We start from the raw sequence: 20243 nt of genomic DNA on the forward strand, positions 1-20243 counted from the left end.
TTCTATGAAACATTTTTCTTCAGTGTGAACTTGTCAAAATAATCCACCAGATAACATGTAAACATTTCTAGAACTCAGAACTCCTTTGGGATTTACTGTTTAAAAGTAATTACAAGTAATAATGTAAACATCGGAATCATGCATGTCATGGGTCATGAAGTCGATCATTTCCCCGATGATACATTGTATAACTGATTTAAAGCTAAAAACTGGTCAAGAAATTAGGAATGCAGTATGACTTTTATCAATTTTAAGCATAATTTTGAAAATGATGGAAATATTCTGAGCTATTATTACATTGCAGCAAAATGTACTGCGCGACTGTATTAATTTCGAGCCCTGTCCCTCATCAAACCTCAACGGCTTCAGCCATGATGAAAGACACATGCTGCTCTGATGTAACAAAGGGGTGGGGGTGGGGGGGGGGGGGTAGGGTAGACGGCAGTGTTCTGCCAAGGTTTCCAACAAGTGGGGACAAAGGCCCCTTGTTGCAAAAAGTGGTGTCATTTGACAGGGAGTGGGGTCAATTATTATTGTCTATGAAATATTCATATAAATTATCCCAGACCACTAGAGATACTGTGGTCTGAGATATTCCATTACGTATAGACCATTACCTAACTACATAAAAAAATTCCATTCATAATAACAGTTCCCAGTAAGCTATTTTTTGAAAATTGTGTACTACACATTACACCTTAGAAAAAGAAGGCAATTAAGATTATGTAATTTTAAGTCATTTCTACAGAGTATATTATATATTGTTTAGAAAGATTGGACAGCCAGTTAGTCACAATTTTTAATCTGAACATCAATGAATAGCTGTGCTCAAATTTATAATTCCCTTTTTTCAGACAAGGACAAAGAACAACTTCAAAATAAGTCACAGTGAACATACGATTGAATAAAAACTTTGAGAAATCCTAAACTTGTAACCACTTGTTTCATTTTTAAAATTGTTAGTACACTGCTGTGTTTATTATTCCCTCTTCAAATTCATGACATTTTGAAGAAAAAAAATCCCTGACTTTAAAAAGTACCAAATGTGAACGAAAAACTTACAAATAATAGTCAAACAAACTTTAAAATAATTTATTTTTTATTAATTAACCGTTACTGGCTGTGTATCATGATTTGGTCCTGCTATATCAAATGACAGCATAGTTACATACCGTAAACTTGATACGGAAAGCTGACATTAGGTGTCCTTGAAACTCAGAACTTGAATCTTTAACTAAAACTATCAACAACGTCAAAGTTGGGATGCTCTGTAAATACCACATTATTTTTTTTCTGATTTGCACAACAAGTTCGTTCTTCATGTGTGACCGGGCGCACATGCATCGGCCGTCTATAGTGGCCATGCCAGTGATCACGCATTGATTCAGTGCCCAACATTCACATGTCACTGTCAACATCATGCAACAAGATCCCCCAACACAACTTTTTCGGAATCAAAATACACATGTACTCATTTAATTTAACCCATCAACAAATGGAAATCACAACCTGTCCCATAAATTTGGTTTACTCAGGCTTCTGAGCTGTGGCAGATAGATGTTCCGCGTTCCGGTACGGCGGTAGCAAGTTCAGTGTTTCGCACACGTCAGTGAGTAGGTCAGAGGTCACGACAGTGACGATAGACAAAACATGTGAGGAGAGACGTCCATTTCGACGTCTCATCTACTCCCTCTAATGTTTCAATTTGTAGATTAAGTTTATAAAAGTTGATCTTTTTGTGGCATTTTTTATGTTAACAATAGAACTGTGCGTTGTCACTGTATCTTATATGATGTCAACAAAACTTTCCCTTATGCAGTCAGTATACTTCTTGTGGGATTGACGTCGAGTCAGAGCCTGGCCTGGTCCGGCCGTGGACTTAGATAATTTTGATGTCTGCCGTAAAATGACGCAAGGTGGGAAAATTATTGCGTCATTTGTAATTTTAGGGGGCCAATGTCGCATGGTCGTGGCCTCGGCAGAACTGGTCTAAGATGCCATGAGGAACCTTACAATTTTGCTGTGCTCAGGGGTCGGTCGGAAATAAAAAAACTTTTTTTTTTCTGATGTCGGAGCTGCAAATTAGGGTCGGTCGGGAGATGAGAAACAGAAAAATAAAAAGGGCCGCCCTTATCATATGCTCACTAGTCTATAGTGCCATGTACAGTCAACTACAAAGCTACATGTACATGTAGCTGCAAGTCGAAGGAGCTCAAATGGCTCCAACTCATGGACTGTTATCATGCATATAATTTTTCTTCTCTGAAAGTCTTTCAAGTGTGAATATCCAAGTTTCTCCAATGCGTCTTGATATGTTTACTCGCTTCGTGACTCTGGTGACGCCATGTTGATTTTGATTGACAAGCTTTGAGAACTATGCCCCCAATGTCAAACATTCTACAGTACAAATTTTCTTACTGTTATTGTGTGAGGGTGCGGCAAGGAAGAACAGTTGCTTGTGACTGGACCGGCACTAGCTGTTCCATCAGTACACGGTTATACTAGTATTGCTCTGGATCGGAGCAAGGTGACGACTTTAGTTTTCGATAAAATGTAGCAAAAAAGGCAAACGACTGTCGACAATCTAGCAAATCTACAGTTGTGCTAACTTTGTATGTCTGCTATATAATTACTATTCCCATTCAAAAGTCATAATGGATTGGTTTGCCTAAATTAGGAAATTACAATTTACATGGACAAATATCAAGCATTACAAGTTTTCGATTTGACATTTTTTGTCAACGTAAGATTATATTTTATGGAGAAACATATCATAATTATAGTTAAAGTGAGATATGAAGGGCTTCATCATGTATGACAGTAATGGTACTGTTCCCTTTGGTTGTCATTTTGTAGACTTAATAAGCTATATCCACCACAATCTGATTTCAAATCTGATGTGGTGAATATGGCTCAATTTCTTTATTATGTACCTCTATTTCCTTTATTGATTGTGATTTGTTTTTCATTTTAATTGTTCTAGGAGTGATCACCGCCTTTCCACATCTGATCCTTTACAATAGAAATTCTCAAATCTCACCAAAGTCAACCAATCAGCAAGATGGCTTACTGTGGGTATGCATTACCGGTACTTGCGTATAACTGAAGGCATCTAAAGTACCAGCTTTTCCAGTTTGTGAATAGGATCTTTGCTGTTCGTTCAGGGTTATATTCACACATCAGATTTTAATCAGATTATATTCACCCAATTCAACCCCTACACCCATCCCTTCCACCCATACTTGGAATGATATACCCAAGATTTTGACAAGTTATTGAGTAGATGAGTAAATTTACAATGGCAGAAGGGACCCTAAGGAAACAAACTGTGTAATTCTGTTTCAAACATACATGTACATGCACATACATGTTTTTGTACGTGTACATGTACACCATTATGTAGCCTGTGCTGTTGAGATACATCATTAGCTAGTCTTACATGTACCTCATAACCCCCGTATTTTCTGCTTGTGTTGAGAAAAATTTCAAATTATTCACATATATGTAGCCACATCCGGGGCATCCCCAACAGTTGTTATCATGATAATCCAGCATCTGTGGTTTTAAATTTACATAAAACATATGTAAATAACATACAAATTACCAAATCAAGTAGCATAACACATGTATAGTTACATATATGTATTGTTCATTTGAATGACAGACTGACTAGTTGTCATGGTACATGTAGAAGGGACACGTACAACCTGCTAACGATGTATCTCAACAGTGCAGTAAACAGGCTTGGAGGGCTAGGAGGTACAAATGTACAACCTGCTAATGATGTACAATGTATCTCGTCAGTGCAGTAAACAGGCTAGGAGGGCTAGGAGGTACAAATGTACGACCTGCTAATGATGTATCTCGACAGTGCAGTAAACAGGCTAGGAGGGCTAGGAGGTACAAATGTACAACCTGCTAATGATGTATCTCGACAGTGCGGTAAACAGGCTATGAGGGCTAGGAGGTACAACCTGCTAACGATGTATCTCAACAGTGCAGTAAACAGGCTAGGAGGGCGAGGAGGTACAAATGTACAACCTGCTAATGATGTATCTCGACAGTGCAGTAAACAGGCTATGAGGGCTAGGAGGTACAACCTGCTAACGATGTACATGTATCTCGACAGTGCAATAACCAGGCTATGAGGGCTAGGAGGTACAACCTGCTAACGATGTATCTCGACAGTGCAGTAAACAGGCTATAGGGCTAAGAGGTACAAATGTACAACCTGCTAATGATGTATCTCGACAGTGCAGTAAACAGGCTATGTATCTCAACAGTGCAGTAAACAGGCTAGGAGGGCTAGGAGATACAACCTGCTAACGATGTATCTCGACAGTGCAGTAAACAGGCTAGGAGGGCTAGGAGGTAAAACCTGCTAACGATGTATCTCGACAGTGCAGTAAACAGGCTAGGAGGTCTAGGAGGTACAACCTGCTAACGATGTATCTCGACAGTGCAGTAAACAGGCTAGGAGGGCTAGGAGGTACAACCTGCTAACGATGTATCTCGACAGTGCAGTAAACAGGCTATGAGGGCTAGGAGGTACAACCTGCTAACAATGTATCTCGACAGTGCAGTAAACAGGCTAGGAGGTCTAGGAGGTACAACCTGCTAATGATGCATCTCGACAGTGCAGTAAACAGGCTATGAGGGCTAGGAGGTACAACCTGCTAACGATGTACAATATCTCAACAGTGCAGTAAACAGGCTATAGGGCTAGGAGGTACAACCTGCTAACGATGTATCTTGACAGTGCAGTAAACAGGCAATAGGGCTAGGAGGTACAACCTGCTAACGATGTATCTTGACAGTGCAGTAAACAGGCTATAGGGCTAGGAGGTACAACCTGCTAACGATGTATCTTGACAGTGCAGTAAACAGGCTATAGGGCTAGGAGGTACAACCTGCTAACGATGTATCTCGACAGTGCAGTAAACAGGCTAGGAGGTCTAGGAGGTACAACCTGCTAACGATGTATCTTGACAGTGCAGTAAACAGGCTAACCAATACGTGTATAATTACTATATTTATACACAACGATATCCATAGTACCGGTATGATGAAAGCTCATCTATGCAAACATTTAGTCTAAGTTCATGAATTTAACTTCGTATTGAATAAAAATGTTCAAGTAGCTCAAAACAAAGTTTTTGCCAGGTATCAACCATGGCTTCATCAGTGATGGGGCATTACCAACTTCCCAGAATTTAGGACAATAGTCTGAATTAACGCATGCGTCGTGACTTCAGAAAACACTGACAAAGGCATGGTGGATGCATGTACCTGGCAAAAGCTTTGGTGAGCTACATGTACATGTACTTGAAAATATTGGCGCAATACAAAGTTAAATTCATGAACTTAAAGATATATCCATGATGTATTTGGACAGGGCCATAAACAACCTCATCATTATGTGTATAATTACTGTATGATATCCTCAACAACTGAAATCTTACACATTGACAACAGCTTCTGTCACTGATATGAATTTGTTATAAAGTGACCATGACGAATGAATTCATCGATGAAATCAGACAACCAAATTCCTTACTTTATCACTATACATGTACATGTACAATGTATGTACCTGTACATTTTGATTTGTAGCCGAGTGCAGGAATACAGGTACCTATTGTATATATAGAACATGTTTACATTGGCCACATACATTTGTATATTTATTTGTACTCTTGAAACCAAACACTGAATATAAATTCTCTAATTACACAAACATAATAATCACTGGAGACTTCTCCTTTTTGAGTATGACATTAGCTTTACATGTATCTCTCAACTCTCACCTTTCCTGTGCCTACACAGAGCAATGACTCATACTAACTGGGGGACGTCCTAAATGACAGACACCTACCCACCTAGCACCTTTACATCCCAGGAGGCAGAGGCACTACTCCCCCCTATTTGACTATACATACATGTACTAATGTACATGTGTATGTGCCACCCTTTGGAGTGCATTTTCTAGCCCTTTGCCCTAAAATGGGGTCTGTTTATTTTGAGCTGAAAATTTAACATGGGGTTCACAAATCATAAATATGCCTCTTGAGGGCAAAAGTAAAGAGTGAAACTGAAACTGAAAACTACATTTTGTGATCCACCATTTCCTTAATAATATGGAACTTGTACTTCTGTACACATACAATGTATTTTGATCTAAAATTTGATCTTCTAAAAACCTGTAATGGTCTAAAATTGGGTATTAGTTTTTGGTCAATATGGGTCTAAAATAATGGGGTCTGGGGTTGGCAGTATTGGCCACACACCCCTACCAGAGCTGACCACTAGTACATGTACATTGTACCACTCCCAGGCTTTACATGTACATGCATACAGTAGTAGTAGTTATAACTGACAATGTGACATACTGAATACATGACAAAATACTGTACTCTGTTCTGATCTACTCTGTGAACAGTTTACAAAAATCTGATTCCTTTGTGTAACATCTGTTTTATACACTGAATTGCGTGACTTGCTGTTGACACAGCTTTTAACACAATTATGATTCTCATAAACCAACTCATGCTTAAAACTCAAACATCATGAAATTATTATGAAAGTGTGTTTAGTACATGTAGGTAGAAGTAGGCAACATTGTAGAACAGTGCCAGATGAAACTGGAAAGTAGACATACACATGAACATTGGTAGTCAAGCAAGGGAGTACAGAGTGTACATGTACAAGCATTAGGGTTAGATTATGGACAAGAATAAAGTTGGACTCCCTAGCACAGAGCTGATTTGTATCATCTACGACAATTGCCACCAGAGTTGATCAATCTGTCCTGGTACAGAAACAGCATTCACACATGAAGAACCCCTAACAAAGAGCTGATTTGTACCATACATAACGATGACCAATGTCTTACACTTGCTCAGACAGCAAGACAATTACAATATCTACCCTGATACAGGAAGGGCCTTGACGCAAAAGATTCACTATAATGATCATTTATGTCATCCTTAATAAATGACTACTGTTTTTTATGTGCCTCCACAGTCAGAACAGTTACCCCCTTTGTGCTCCCATAGTAAGAACCTTCACACATGAAACAAGGAAGTGATTACCTGGAACTTTATTTCAACGAAAATTCTTGGAAGGTGTCTCTGAGTAGGGACAGTCCCTTGATATACCAGGACTCATTAGTCATAATCATATCATGTGCAACTTTGTCAAATGCAATCTACAGTATAAACTACGACAGTTTGACTCTAATACATGTATGACAAAGACATTTTGATCACTCGACGCAAAATTCCTTCTAAACAGCCGCAAATAAGTGACAGTGAACTCTTAATACAACAGACATAACAGAGCATCTTGACAGATATTTCTGATTAATACCCTGATTAATTATTCAATGGTTGAACACTGAATATTCATGACAGCTGTTTCACACTGAAGTATATAGCATTTTGAACTTATGAATATTCAGTGTTCAACCATTGAATAATGTATCCCATTATGCAATAGCCCATACAAAGATATAAATGATTGTATTTTATTTACTTATTTTTGTATGCTTTACCATGCTCGCTAAAGCATGATGTTACGCAATAAAGATTGATTGATTGATTGATTGATATCCTATAATTTACATGCACAAGATCAACTTGACGTTTCTCTGAAATCGCAAATAATTGTAGGTGATGTAAAATCCCGAAATCACTCCAGAACCCATGTTTTATGAAAATGTCTGGAAAATTTCCTGGCGTGGCATTCCCCTTAAGTAACTTGAGCAGCTGATACATATAATCAATCGTTTAAGGTTCAATTCTTTCAAAGTATTATGTGTACTTCTTTGCTACTGACTTGTCTACACCACTGAAGAATTCAAAATGCCCATCAAGGAAATACTAACTTTCAATCTGTGTCATTATGAGTATGACATGGTCCTTACTTGGAGAGGTGAATACAAAGGTGATGGTACATTTGTAATTATTCTTCTAAGTTAATTACAGATGAGTGTAATGGAGCTACATGTACATGTACTTCTACCGCCTCAAACACAATGATTCACTACAAAATTATTTTTAGTTAATTTCACCAATCATGAGATTTATTAGTTGGATAAATTCATTTCACAGTATTTCCTGTTGCAATGGCTATACATGTACAGTATGACAAGTGCAGTCAAGTACACAGTGTAAATACTTATTGCATTTTATGACTTATCTCTATAGAGATGAAAACAATAAGGAAATGGAAAAAACAGTGACACTTTCATCCTATGAATATAAGGAAGGACCCTAAGCAGTCTTGGAATATAGACACACTTGGAATATAGACACTTTATTTTACATCCTAACTATTGAACATGTTGTTTGTTCACTATATCATACTGAGAAAGTCTGACTTTTACTAGTAGTACTACTGGGGAGCTTGAGAATGAAAGAAGAACTTGCAAACTCTCAACAAATAATGCAGTGATTCATCACAGTCCTGCATAGTCTCTCTAGATATATGTGTATGTGTACATGTGTTTGGCTCCTAGCCTGCATAGAGTACCTGTATGTGTCTGGTTCCTAGCCTGCATAGAATACATGTATGTGTTTGGTTCCTAGCCTGCATAGAGTACCTGTATGTGTTTGGTTCCTAGCCTGCATAGAGTACCTGTATGTGTTTGGTTCCTAGCCTGCATAGAATACATGTATGTGTTTGGCTCCTAGCCTGCATAGAGTACCTGTATGTGTTTGGTTCCTAGCCTGCATAGAGTACCTGTATGTGTTTGGCTCCTAGCCTGCATAGAATACGATTATACCTGTATGTGTTTGGTTCCTAGCCTGCATAGAATACCTGTATGTGTTTGGTTCCTAGCCTGCATAGAGTACCTGTATGTGTTTGGTTCCTAGCCTGCATAGAGTACCTGTATGTGTTTGGTTCCTAGCCTGCATAGAGTACCTGTATGTGTTTGGCTCCTAGCCTGCATAGAATACCTGTATGTGTTTGGTTCCTAGCCTGCATAGAATACAAAATGTACCTGTATGTGTTTGGTTCCTAGCCTGCATAGAGTACCTGTATGTGTTTGGTTCCTAGCCTGCATAGAGTACCTGTATGTGTTTAGTTCCTAGCCTGCATAGAGTACCTGTATGTGTTTGGTTCCTAGCCTGCATAGAGTACCTGTATGTGTTTGGCTCCTAGCCTGCATAGAATACCTGTATGTGTTTGGTTCCTAGCCTGCATAGAATACCTGTATGTGTTTGGTTCCTAGCCTGCATAGAGTACCTGTATGTGTTTGGTTCCTAGCCTGCATAGAGTACCTGTATGTGTTTGGTTCCTAGCCTGCATAGAATACATGTATGTGTTTGGCTCCTAGCCTGCATAGAATACCTGTATGTGTTTGGTTCCTAGCCTGCATAGAATACCTGTATGTGTTTGGTTCCTAGCCTGCATAGAGTACCTGTATGTGTTTGGTTCCTAGCCTGCATAGAGTACCTGTATGTGTTTAGTTCCTAGCCTGCATAGAGTACCTGTATGTGTTTGGTTCCTAGCCTGCATAGAATACCTGTATGTGTCTGGTTCCTAGCCTGCATAGAATACATGTATGTGTTTGGTTCCTAGCCTGCATAGAATACATGTATGTGTTTGGTTCCTAGCCTGCATAGAATACATGTATGTGTTTGGTTCCTAGCCTGTATAGAATCCCTGTATGTGTTTGGTTCCTAGCCTGCATAGAATACATGCATGTGTTTGGTTCCTAGCCTGCATAGAGTACCTGTATGTGTTTGTTCCTAGCCTGCATAGAATACATGTATGTGTTTGGTTCCTAGCCTGCATAGAGTACCTGTATGTGTTTGGTTCCTAGCCTGCATAGAGTACCTGTATGTGTTTGTTCCTAGCCTGCATAGAATACATGTATGTGTTTGGTTCCTAGCCTGCATAGAGTACCTGTATGTGTTTGGTTCCTAGCCTGCATAGAGTACCTGTATGTGTTTGGCTCCTAGCCTGTATAGAATCCCTGTATGTGTTTGGTTCCTAGCCTGTATAGAATCCCTGTATGTGTTTGGTTCCTAGCCTGCATAGAATACATGCATGTGTTTGGTTCCTAGCCTGCATAGAGTACCTGTATGTGTTTGGTTCCTAGCCTGCATAGAATACATGTATGTGTTTGGTTCCTAGCCTGTATAGAATCCCTGTATGTGTTTGGTTCCTAGCCTGCATAGAATACATGCATGTGTTTGGTTCCTAGCCTGCATAGAGTACCTGTATGTGTTTGTTCCTAGCCTGCATAGAATACATGTATGTGTTTGGTTCCTAGCCTGCATAGAGTACCTGTATGTGTTTGGTTCCTAGCCTGCATAGAGTACCTGTATGTGTTTGTTCCTAGCCTGCATAGAATACATGTATGTGTTTGGTTCCTAGCCTGCATAGAGTACCTGTATGTGTTTGGTTCCTAGCCTGCATAGAGTACCTGTATGTGTTTGGCTCCTAGCCTGTATAGAATCCCTGTATGTGTTTGGTTCCTAGCCTGCATAGAATACCTGTATGTGTTTGGTTCCTAGCCTGCATAGAATACCTGTATGTGTTTGGTTCCTAGCCTGCATAGAGTACCTGTATGTGTTTGGTTCCAAGCCTGCATAGAGTACCTGTATGTGTTTGGTTCCTAGCCTGCATAGAGTACCTGTATGTGTTTGGTTCCTAGCCTGCATAGAATACCTGTATGTGTTTGGTTCCTAGCCTGCATAGAATACATGTATGTGTTTGGTTCCTAGCTTGCATAGAATACCTGTATGTGTTTGGTTCCTAGCCTGCATAGAGTACCTGTATGTGTTTGGTTCCTAGCCTGCATAGAGTACCTGTATGTGTTTGGTTCCTAGCCTGCATAGAGTACCTGTATGTGTTTGGTTCCAAGCCTGCATAGAGTACCTGTATGTGTTTGGTTCCTAGCCTGCATAGAGTACCTGTATGTGTTTGGTTCCTAGCCTGCATAGAATACCTGTATGTGTTTGGTTCCTAGCCTGCATAGAATACATGTATGTGTTTGGTTCCTAGCTTGCATAGAATACCTGTATGTGTTTGGTTCCTAGCCTGCATAGAGTACCTGTATGTGTTTGGTTCCTAGCCTGCATAGAGTACCTGTATGTGTTTGGTTCCTAGCCTGCATAGAGTACCTGTATGTGTTTGGTTCCTAGCCTGCATAGAGTACCTGTATGTGTTTGGCTCCTAGCCTGCATAGAATACCTGTATGTGTTTGGTTCCTAGCCTGCATAGAATACCTGTATGTGTTTGGTTCCTAGCCTGCATAGAGTACCTGTATGTGTTTGGTTCCTAGCCTGCATAGAGTACCTGTATGTGTTTAGTTCCTAGCCTGCATAGAGTACCTGTATGTGTTTGGTTCCTAGCCTGCATAGAGTACCTGTATGTGTTTGGCTCCTAGCCTGCATAGAATACCTGTATGTGTTTGGTTCCTAGCCTGCATAGAATACCTGTATGTGTTTGGTTCCTAGCCTGCATAGAGTACCTGTATGTGTTTGGTTCCTAGCCTGCATAGAGTACCTGTATGTGTTTGGTTCCTAGCCTGCATAGAATACATGTATGTGTTTGGCTCCTAGCCTGCATAGAATACCTGTATGTGTTTGGTTCCTAGCCTGCATAGAATACCTGTATGTGTTTGGTTCCTAGCCTGCATAGAGTACCTGTATGTGTTTGGTTCCTAGCCTGCATAGAGTACCTGTATGTGTTTAGTTCCTAGCCTGCATAGAGTACCTGTATGTGTTTGGTTCCTAGCCTGCATAGAATACCTGTATGTGTCTGGTTCCTAGCCTGCATAGAATACATGTATGTGTTTGGTTCCTAGCCTGCATAGAATACATGTATGTGTTTGGTTCCTAGCCTGCATAGAATACATGTATGTGTTTGGTTCCTAGCCTGTATAGAATCCCTGTATGTGTTTGGTTCCTAGCCTGCATAGAATACATGCATGTGTTTGGTTCCTAGCCTGCATAGAGTACCTGTATGTGTTTGTTCCTAGCCTGCATAGAATACATGTATGTGTTTGGTTCCTAGCCTGCATAGAGTACCTGTATGTGTTTGGTTCCTAGCCTGCATAGAGTACCTGTATGTGTTTGTTCCTAGCCTGCATAGAATACATGTATGTGTTTGGTTCCTAGCCTGCATAGAGTACCTGTATGTGTTTGGTTCCTAGCCTGCATAGAGTACCTGTATGTGTTTGGCTCCTAGCCTGTATAGAATCCCTGTATGTGTTTGGTTCCTAGCCTGTATAGAATCCCTGTATGTGTTTGGTTCCTAGCCTGCATAGAATACATGCATGTGTTTGGTTCCTAGCCTGCATAGAGTACCTGTATGTGTTTGGTTCCTAGCCTGCATAGAATACATGTATGTGTTTGGTTCCTAGCCTGTATAGAATCCCTGTATGTGTTTGGTTCCTAGCCTGCATAGAATACATGCATGTGTTTGGTTCCTAGCCTGCATAGAGTACCTGTATGTGTTTGGTTCCTAGCCTGCATAGAATACATGTATGTGTTTGGTTCCTAGCCTGCATAGAGTACCTGTATGTGTTTGTTCCTAGCCTGCATAGAATACATGTATGTGTTTGGTTCCTAGCCTGCATAGAGTACCTGTATGTGTTTGTTCCTAGCCTGCATAGAATACCTGTATGTGTTTGTTCCTAGCCTGCATAGAATACATGTATGTGTTTGGTTCCTAGCCTGCATAGAGTACCTGTATGTGTTTGGTTCCTAGCCTGCATAGAGTACCTGTATGTGTTTGGCTCCTAGCCTGTATAGAATCCCTGTATGTGTTTGGTTCCTAGCCTGCATAGAATACCTGTATGTGTTTGGTTCCTAGCCTGCATAGAGTACCTGTATGTGTTTGGTTCCAAGCCTGCATAGAGTACCTGTATGTGTTTGGTTCCTAGCCTGCATAGAGTACCTGTATGTGTTTGGTTCCTAGCCTGCATAGAATACCTGTATGTGTTTGGTTCCTAGCCTGCATAGAATACATGTATGTGTTTGGTTCCTAGCTTGCATAGAATACCTGTATGTGTTTGGTTCCTAGCCTGCATAGAGTACCTGTATGTGTTTGGTTCCTAGCCTGCATAGAGTACCTGTATGTGTTTGGTTCCTAGCCTGCATAGAGTACCTGTATGTGTTTGGTTCCAAGCCTGCATAGAGTACCTGTATGTGTTTGGTTCCTAGCCTGCATAGAGTACCTGTATGTGTTTGGTTCCTAGCCTGCATAGAATACCTGTATGTGTTTGGTTCCTAGCCTGCATAGAATACATGTATGTGTTTGGTTCCTAGCTTGCATAGAATACCTGTATGTGTTTGGTTCCTAGCCTGCATAGAGTACCTGTATGTGTTTGGTTCCTAGCCTGCATAGAGTACCTGTATGTGTTTGGTTCCTAGCCTGCATAGAGTACCTGTATGTGTTTGGTTCCTAGCCTGCATAGAATACCTGTATGTGTTTGGTTCCTAGCCTGCATAGAATACATGTATGTGTTTGGTTCCTAGCCTGCATAGAGTACCTGTATGTGTTTGGTTCCAAGCCTGCATAGAGTACCTGTATGTGTTTGGTTCCTAGCCTGCATAGAATCCCTGTATGTGTTTGGCTCCTAGCAAAAGTAGCAAATAATTTAACTGACATAATAATGTATTCTTTTATCATGCAAATTGTCTGAAACTCTATTGTTATTTTCGGAGAAGAACAAAGCACTATTTCATTGCAACTGGTCTAGTTGGCATTTGTTATATCAAGCATGTGACTAAAATACTAAACACTGATCAACTAATCTATATCCTTACCTTTCTACCCGAGTTCTATCTGGTACATGTACATGTGTATACACGGATCAACTGAACTATATCCTCACCCTGCCTTCCTATCTGTACTGGTACAATGTACGCCATAAAAAAAAACATGTCTTCAAACTTATTGGACGAGTTATAAACTACATGTATAATGCACTATTGTTAGTCTCACAGTGTGCATTTCTAGTGACATTGTCTGAATATGTGGTATCCTGGGAAAAAGTTCATACAGGTTCAAACTCCTTTATACACAAGTACAAAGATTCATCAGTTCTAGGTATTTCATTTCCAATAACTACATGTAGATGCCCTGTCCTCACTAAACAAAATTTACTTTGAGTTGAATTTGATTCACCTACATGTAAACCCCACTTGTGGTTAATTTGAATTCAATACAAATAACCTGATCAAAGCCTCTTCAGGGTGGTGGATTCAATTTGAATCTAATATGTTTTTACCTTATAATGACACTTATCAGTGAACAACCTACAGGTACAATAACAATGTCAAAGGTCATGACCTTGGGGTTAACTTTCAGGATAAAAGAATGTCATTGTGGAACACCACATTGGGCATTATTGGGGTGGTATATTTGGTGGGGATATTGGTAAATATACAATGAGGCACGTGAGAGCTACATGTAAGTTGTCCTACTAGTATCACAGCTCCTTTTCTGGTGAAGGCTTGATGATATTCATTACCAATTGCATCTCCATCTCTTATTTTCACAGATACAATGGCATTCACACTCAAACCTAGTCATACTGATTACTGGAGGGGGAGGGCTTGTGGTATATGGAGAAGACTAGTTATTGGGGTGAAGTACTTGTTTGGACATTGTATGTGCAGCATGTCATGCCCATCAGTACATACATATATACAATACATACAATTTACATACATACATATGATATATACATACATACCGATACATACACACACACACACACACACACACACACACACACACACACACACACACACACACACACACACACATTCATACATGTATGTCCATTTTCCTGTTTTATCCTTTCACATTCCCATCTCTAACTCCAACAAACACCACCACAGCAATCTACTACATGAAACTGTGAAGCAAAACAAAAAAGTCCAAACGATAGACAAAATATGCAAATACACAAAGTAGTTGTCATATGTAGACAATAAAATTCAACACAATTTATCTCCTGCAGTGGATATGAAATTTGACAACCTTACATGTGTACTTGTCTGAGTTAGGACTAACTGCTAAGCTATACGATATTGTCTAGAATGAAGGGTCAGCATACTAATTAATCAATTATTTTCCAGGAAGCCATCCAAATTGACATTACGTGACAAACAAATGCACTATGCACATACTGACAGCAATTTTCTAATGCTAAATTGTTCATGATTTTTCCCCTTTCATTTGAACTTGAATTGATTCACGGCTACGCATTATATTAGTTGATACATTCTTACAGCAATTTATGTGTATTATGCAGTACCAAGGGAAGGTAATTTTGTTGTTTACTAGCAATTTACTTCAAATGGACATATATGCAAGGTTCATGGTGTTTGATATCCATCACTTTTACTTTCCACATTTAAGTCCAACCAAAGCCAACTGTCTTATTCCCCATATAGAAATTTCATATAAATAGAAATAGAAATTTGTATGTGCATACAACTGTTTCCTTGTTCAACACTATCACTGGGAAGAATTTCTTTTAAAGAAATGAGCTATATTTTTTTGTACATGTAACTTAATGTTATAAGTACAATCATCATTTCTTGTAAGGAAGCCAATGATCATCAAATACATGTATCAATGACATATTTTGCATGACTTATAGTACTATTTACTCATGAAAAAAATATCCAAAACAGAAGATGATTTTTTAAAAACACAGAGATGTGGAAATACAGACTGATCTTAAGATACATGTACATGTAGCTCTGGAAATATGCACTCCAAGATCTTCAACACATCTCCTTCCCACTCTACTATGGTAAGAAGACTGTGCTATGGTTCCCCTTGTAAGGAGACTGTGCTATGGTTCTGTGTAGATATTGCTTGTGCATGGTTTTCAGGTAAACATCAAAACACTGGCACAAGGTACAACAGGATAGACAAATAGTAGGCTTTTTGTTTAGTCATTTAAAACAGTTTCCTGGTACTTTATGGACATTAAACGGGTCTGGGCAGTCTATTTAAAGCAATGGGAGGAATAATCTATTCAGACTTAAACTTATAAAATACACAGTCTCATCTACCACACAACAAGAAGATACACCAGAATAGACAAGAAATTAGTTTAGTTTAGCCATTTTAAATTAATCAATTTTCTTGAATTTTTATGGATGTTAAAATGGGTCTAATAATTTATTTTACTCAAAAACAGTGTGCAGGAAATATTGGCAGTCTCATGCATGGTTTACTTCTGGGAGGAACCATAGCAGAGTTCTCAGAGCACATATTTCCTGAGCTAAAATTGAGGATACCTGGCTAGAACAGGAGAAGGTGGAAGGGGAGGGGGTTCACTTTACAAACTAGTATGATGCATGCAATTGTGAAGGACCACGAAAACAGGAACAAAGAGGGTGAATTTTATAATTGACTGGTTAATTCAACTTTTTTTTACAAACTTACCTATTTCTACTTATTATAATGCATGACAAATTTGAGTCAAGTTATCTGACCATTACAATACCTATCAAGTACCTTATTAATAATGTACATGTGTGCCAGTTTAAGTGACTTGATAGATGTATAGATCTAACAAGCTTCAAGACTAATAAACATATATGATAGCTCTCATTAGGTGTTTTCTCTATCCCTTTATTAGAGTGCCTGCCAGATTTAATGGCGATATAAAACTCATTATAAATAAAATTATGTGAGCAAAGTAGTACAGTAATAACTGAAAATGTGATTCCTGCAATTTTCTAGGGTGAGGGAATATAATTAACCAGCACTGAGCAAAAGACTGCAACAGTGGTTGCTTAGATTTTGGGGAAATATTTACTCAATTTTTTTTCATTGATTTATGCTATTAATTCAAACATTTGCTGTTTCTTCTGAGTCAATTTTTTAACCACAAATGTTGTGACTGTGGTACACTTAAAATGGTAGGTAGTAGAAATGTAAAGGTAAATCAACACTTCTGAAATATAACAAAACAAACAAACAAATAGGAAGTGAAATAACAATATTACATATGTATCCTGTGACTGTGTAGACAATTATTTTATGCTTTACAAGGTCTTGAAAACATAACAACAACCAAACACCAGTTACTCTAAAATTTCTCTTTTTTGAAAAAAACTTCAATTATTTGAAAGTTCAAGTTTGACCATAGACGTTGGGTCTATGGTTTGACAGCTACTGAATGGTGATAATTACACTCCAACAATGTAAACATTGTCATGTGGAGATTTGTCACCCACATACACAGCACATTCATATGTTTCTATCAAGTTTTTGTCTTTCACCTTTGGACAAGTTCACCTTATAATATGTCCCCAAAAATTGAAAATATCAAAAAACGTATTTTGATTCTTTTATTTTCCATGTTCATTCTGCAAGGAGGTGTGTTTTAAAATTGCCCCAAATACAATGTACATGTGTAAATATCCTAACAATATACTCAATATGATGACTATGACAATACTGTACACGAGTATTTTTTTTTATATTTCAAATACTTTTGGTTTTAAGCTGTGGTAATGACTGATCGTCAGGTTAATAACAGACGGTCACTCGATCTTAACACACAGTTCAAAATGTAAGACAGTTACAGGTAATAGTTAGTAAAGTGCTCACATCAAAGTGTATGTATATGTACATACGTTACATGCAGTTTTACAACTTACGGATTTCATCACAATACAGAACACTAAATGTTTATACTGTCGAACCGAATGTAAATGGTTGGCATATCACAGTAACTGTCTGTTCATATCTAAACATTTCACGACGTCTCACGGAAAAAGGCTGTATACGGAAGTGACTAAAACGAAGGGAACGGCTCGTATAACAGCGTATTATTTTCTGCCGATACACGTTAAGCTGACCCTGATAACTCCAAACCCAACCTACAAATACACTTGTCACCTGAATTTGGATAAAGGATATATACTGTGTTTGATCACAGGTCAGTATGTCTACCGTAACTAACATGGTAGAAAGATTGTTTTAGAGCACGACAGTGGAATGGAATATGACTTGTCATGGCCAGTGTCAGCAGACCAGAAAAAGAGGTCTGCTGCGTGATCGCGTGTGACTCATACTCAGCAACACTTACCAGCTCCTTCGGGCCTCCCAAGAACTCGGCTCCAGATTATTTGCCGAGTTTCTAGCTTCACCTGGAAAGTCCTCTTCTCAGGTCGTTTCTTTGGGAAGAATTTCGTAAGTACGGTCCCCAATTCAAGCTTACGGAGGAGTTCGTTTAACTCCTGTGAACTTATGTCACCATTGGCAAGACCTGCAGCGGCCATGTTTCTTCGAGCTCCGCACGGCTCGTCAAACTCCAAGATACGCGTATATACGTGAAGTTCAGAACACCATGAACTGATATTTGAAGGTGGTTTATCCAAGATTGACGAGAATATACTATCACTTATGTCCTGTTGATGTTGTCGTATATCCAACTAAGGTGTCCGTAATAATGTGGGATGGCTCACTCAAAGGGTCCTACACCCCCTTTCCCTCATGCGCTATGGAAATGCGAAGATGAGGAAATTGCGAGTAAATTCCGGCTTATATGGTTCCTTCCAAACGTAGAGGGTGGTGATGTGAACGACCTAAATTCTACATGACTTAACGCTGTAGTTCATTAGAACTGTTACAAGATTATTCAACGACTTGCTACAGGTTACACAAATATCATTCATAATATTCTTTCGACGTTCGTGAAAGGCACTTTTCAAAATCCCTGTCACTACCCAAAATCTAATGGTTTCATCCAAATGGACAACAAATCAGAGCTGTTCGTGTGTATCACTTTATCAGCTGATCGATCAAAAGAGTTCCGATCTGCGATGACATTCAGCAGAGCATCTCGTAGCTGCAATAATTGTAGCGTCTTGTTGCGGTTTTGTGGGGTTTTTCGTCTGTTTTGGTGACTTTTTAAGTTTTTGTGTTTAACCCGCACCTAGGTGCGGGTTAAACACAAAAACTTAAAAAGTCACCAAAACAGACGAAAAACCGCAACAAGACGCTACAATTATTGCAGCTACATGCTAAGCATCTCCTCGACAACAACCGAAAAGACACAATTCGGCCACCAATTTGATTTTTAGTATTACTGTAAGCCGTTTTCCAGAAAAGTGATACATGCCAAGAAATGTTGTTTTTCAATTGATGGAAAGATTTCATTTGGCTTTATGTTAGATTATTTTGGAACCCTTTGTGTTGAGATTGCCAGTTTTCTTTTTTGTGTATAAAATGTTTTAGCTATCGCATCAGCGCATGGAGAAAAAATCGCACAATCTATCTTTCACCCATGGATGTATTATCTCCCCATACACATTCACAAACAATAACAGGCTTTTCTACAAACAAGTGGCAGGATCACACCCCTGGGATCACTCCATGACGCAAAAAGCATCATGATACGCAATCTGAACCAAGCCATGTACAAACTAGTAAAAAAGAAGCCCTCTTTTATACAATAGTTTGCACCACAGACAAGTAACAAACGTACTTGTCTGTGTTTGCATATAGCTTAATGCGTGTGCTTGGTGTGAGACTCTCCCAGAAGATAAGAGATAAAGCAAACTGTTGCTGTAACCAATGGCTTGGTAATTATAAGATTATGGGTGTTTTAATTTAGATAAGAGAAGAATTGACAAGATATCTTTATTTTACAAGTCAATAAAGAGATAATTATATACAGTTGAAAGAGAAAACTAGCAAGGGTAAGAAGGAAAAAAGTTTTATACAAAAACCAACCAGTCAATTAATCAAAATCACACAAAAAATTAAGTTTTATTTAAAATTAATCATTCAATCAATCAATCAATCAATCAATCAATCAATCAATCAATCAATCAATCAATCAATCAATCAATCAATCAATCAATCATTTGCATATGTGCTGATCCCTGTGTCTTAACTTGAAAAAAATATATCAATATAAATCATTCAGACTAGCACGCAAATTTTTTTGGGGGAAAAACTCAATAAACAAATTTAAACATATGAAAATAATGGAATCAGCCACAAACAATACATGTACACCCGTTCAGATTACCATTCTGGTTACATGACTGGTTGTAAGTGATAGAATACTTTTAATACTGGTCATTACATACATACATACATACATACATACATACATACATACATACATACATACATACATACATACATACATACAGACAGACAGACATACATACATACATACATACATACATACATACATACATACATACATACATACACACACACATACATACATA

General features: G+C 38.6%; 1 protein-coding gene across 1 annotated transcript in view; it reads right to left on the bottom strand.

Annotated features, from left to right (window-relative positions):
- Positions 1-18479, bottom strand: part of LOC144437255 (1-phosphatidylinositol 4,5-bisphosphate phosphodiesterase gamma-1-like) — an 85163-nt gene extending 66684 nt beyond the window's left edge. Inside the window, exon 1 of the mRNA XM_078126156.1 lies at positions 18086-18479. Coding sequence (XP_077982282.1) covers positions 18086-18278 — 193 coding nt within the window. The 5' untranslated portion in view covers positions 18279-18479. The remainder of the gene's footprint in view (positions 1-18085) is intronic.
- Positions 18480-20243: the final 1764 nt, after the last annotated feature.

Source organism: Glandiceps talaboti, chromosome 7 (genome assembly GCF_964340395.1).
Source record: "Glandiceps talaboti chromosome 7, keGlaTala1.1, whole genome shotgun sequence".
Classification (NCBI taxonomy): domain Eukaryota; kingdom Metazoa; phylum Hemichordata; class Enteropneusta; family Spengelidae; genus Glandiceps; species Glandiceps talaboti.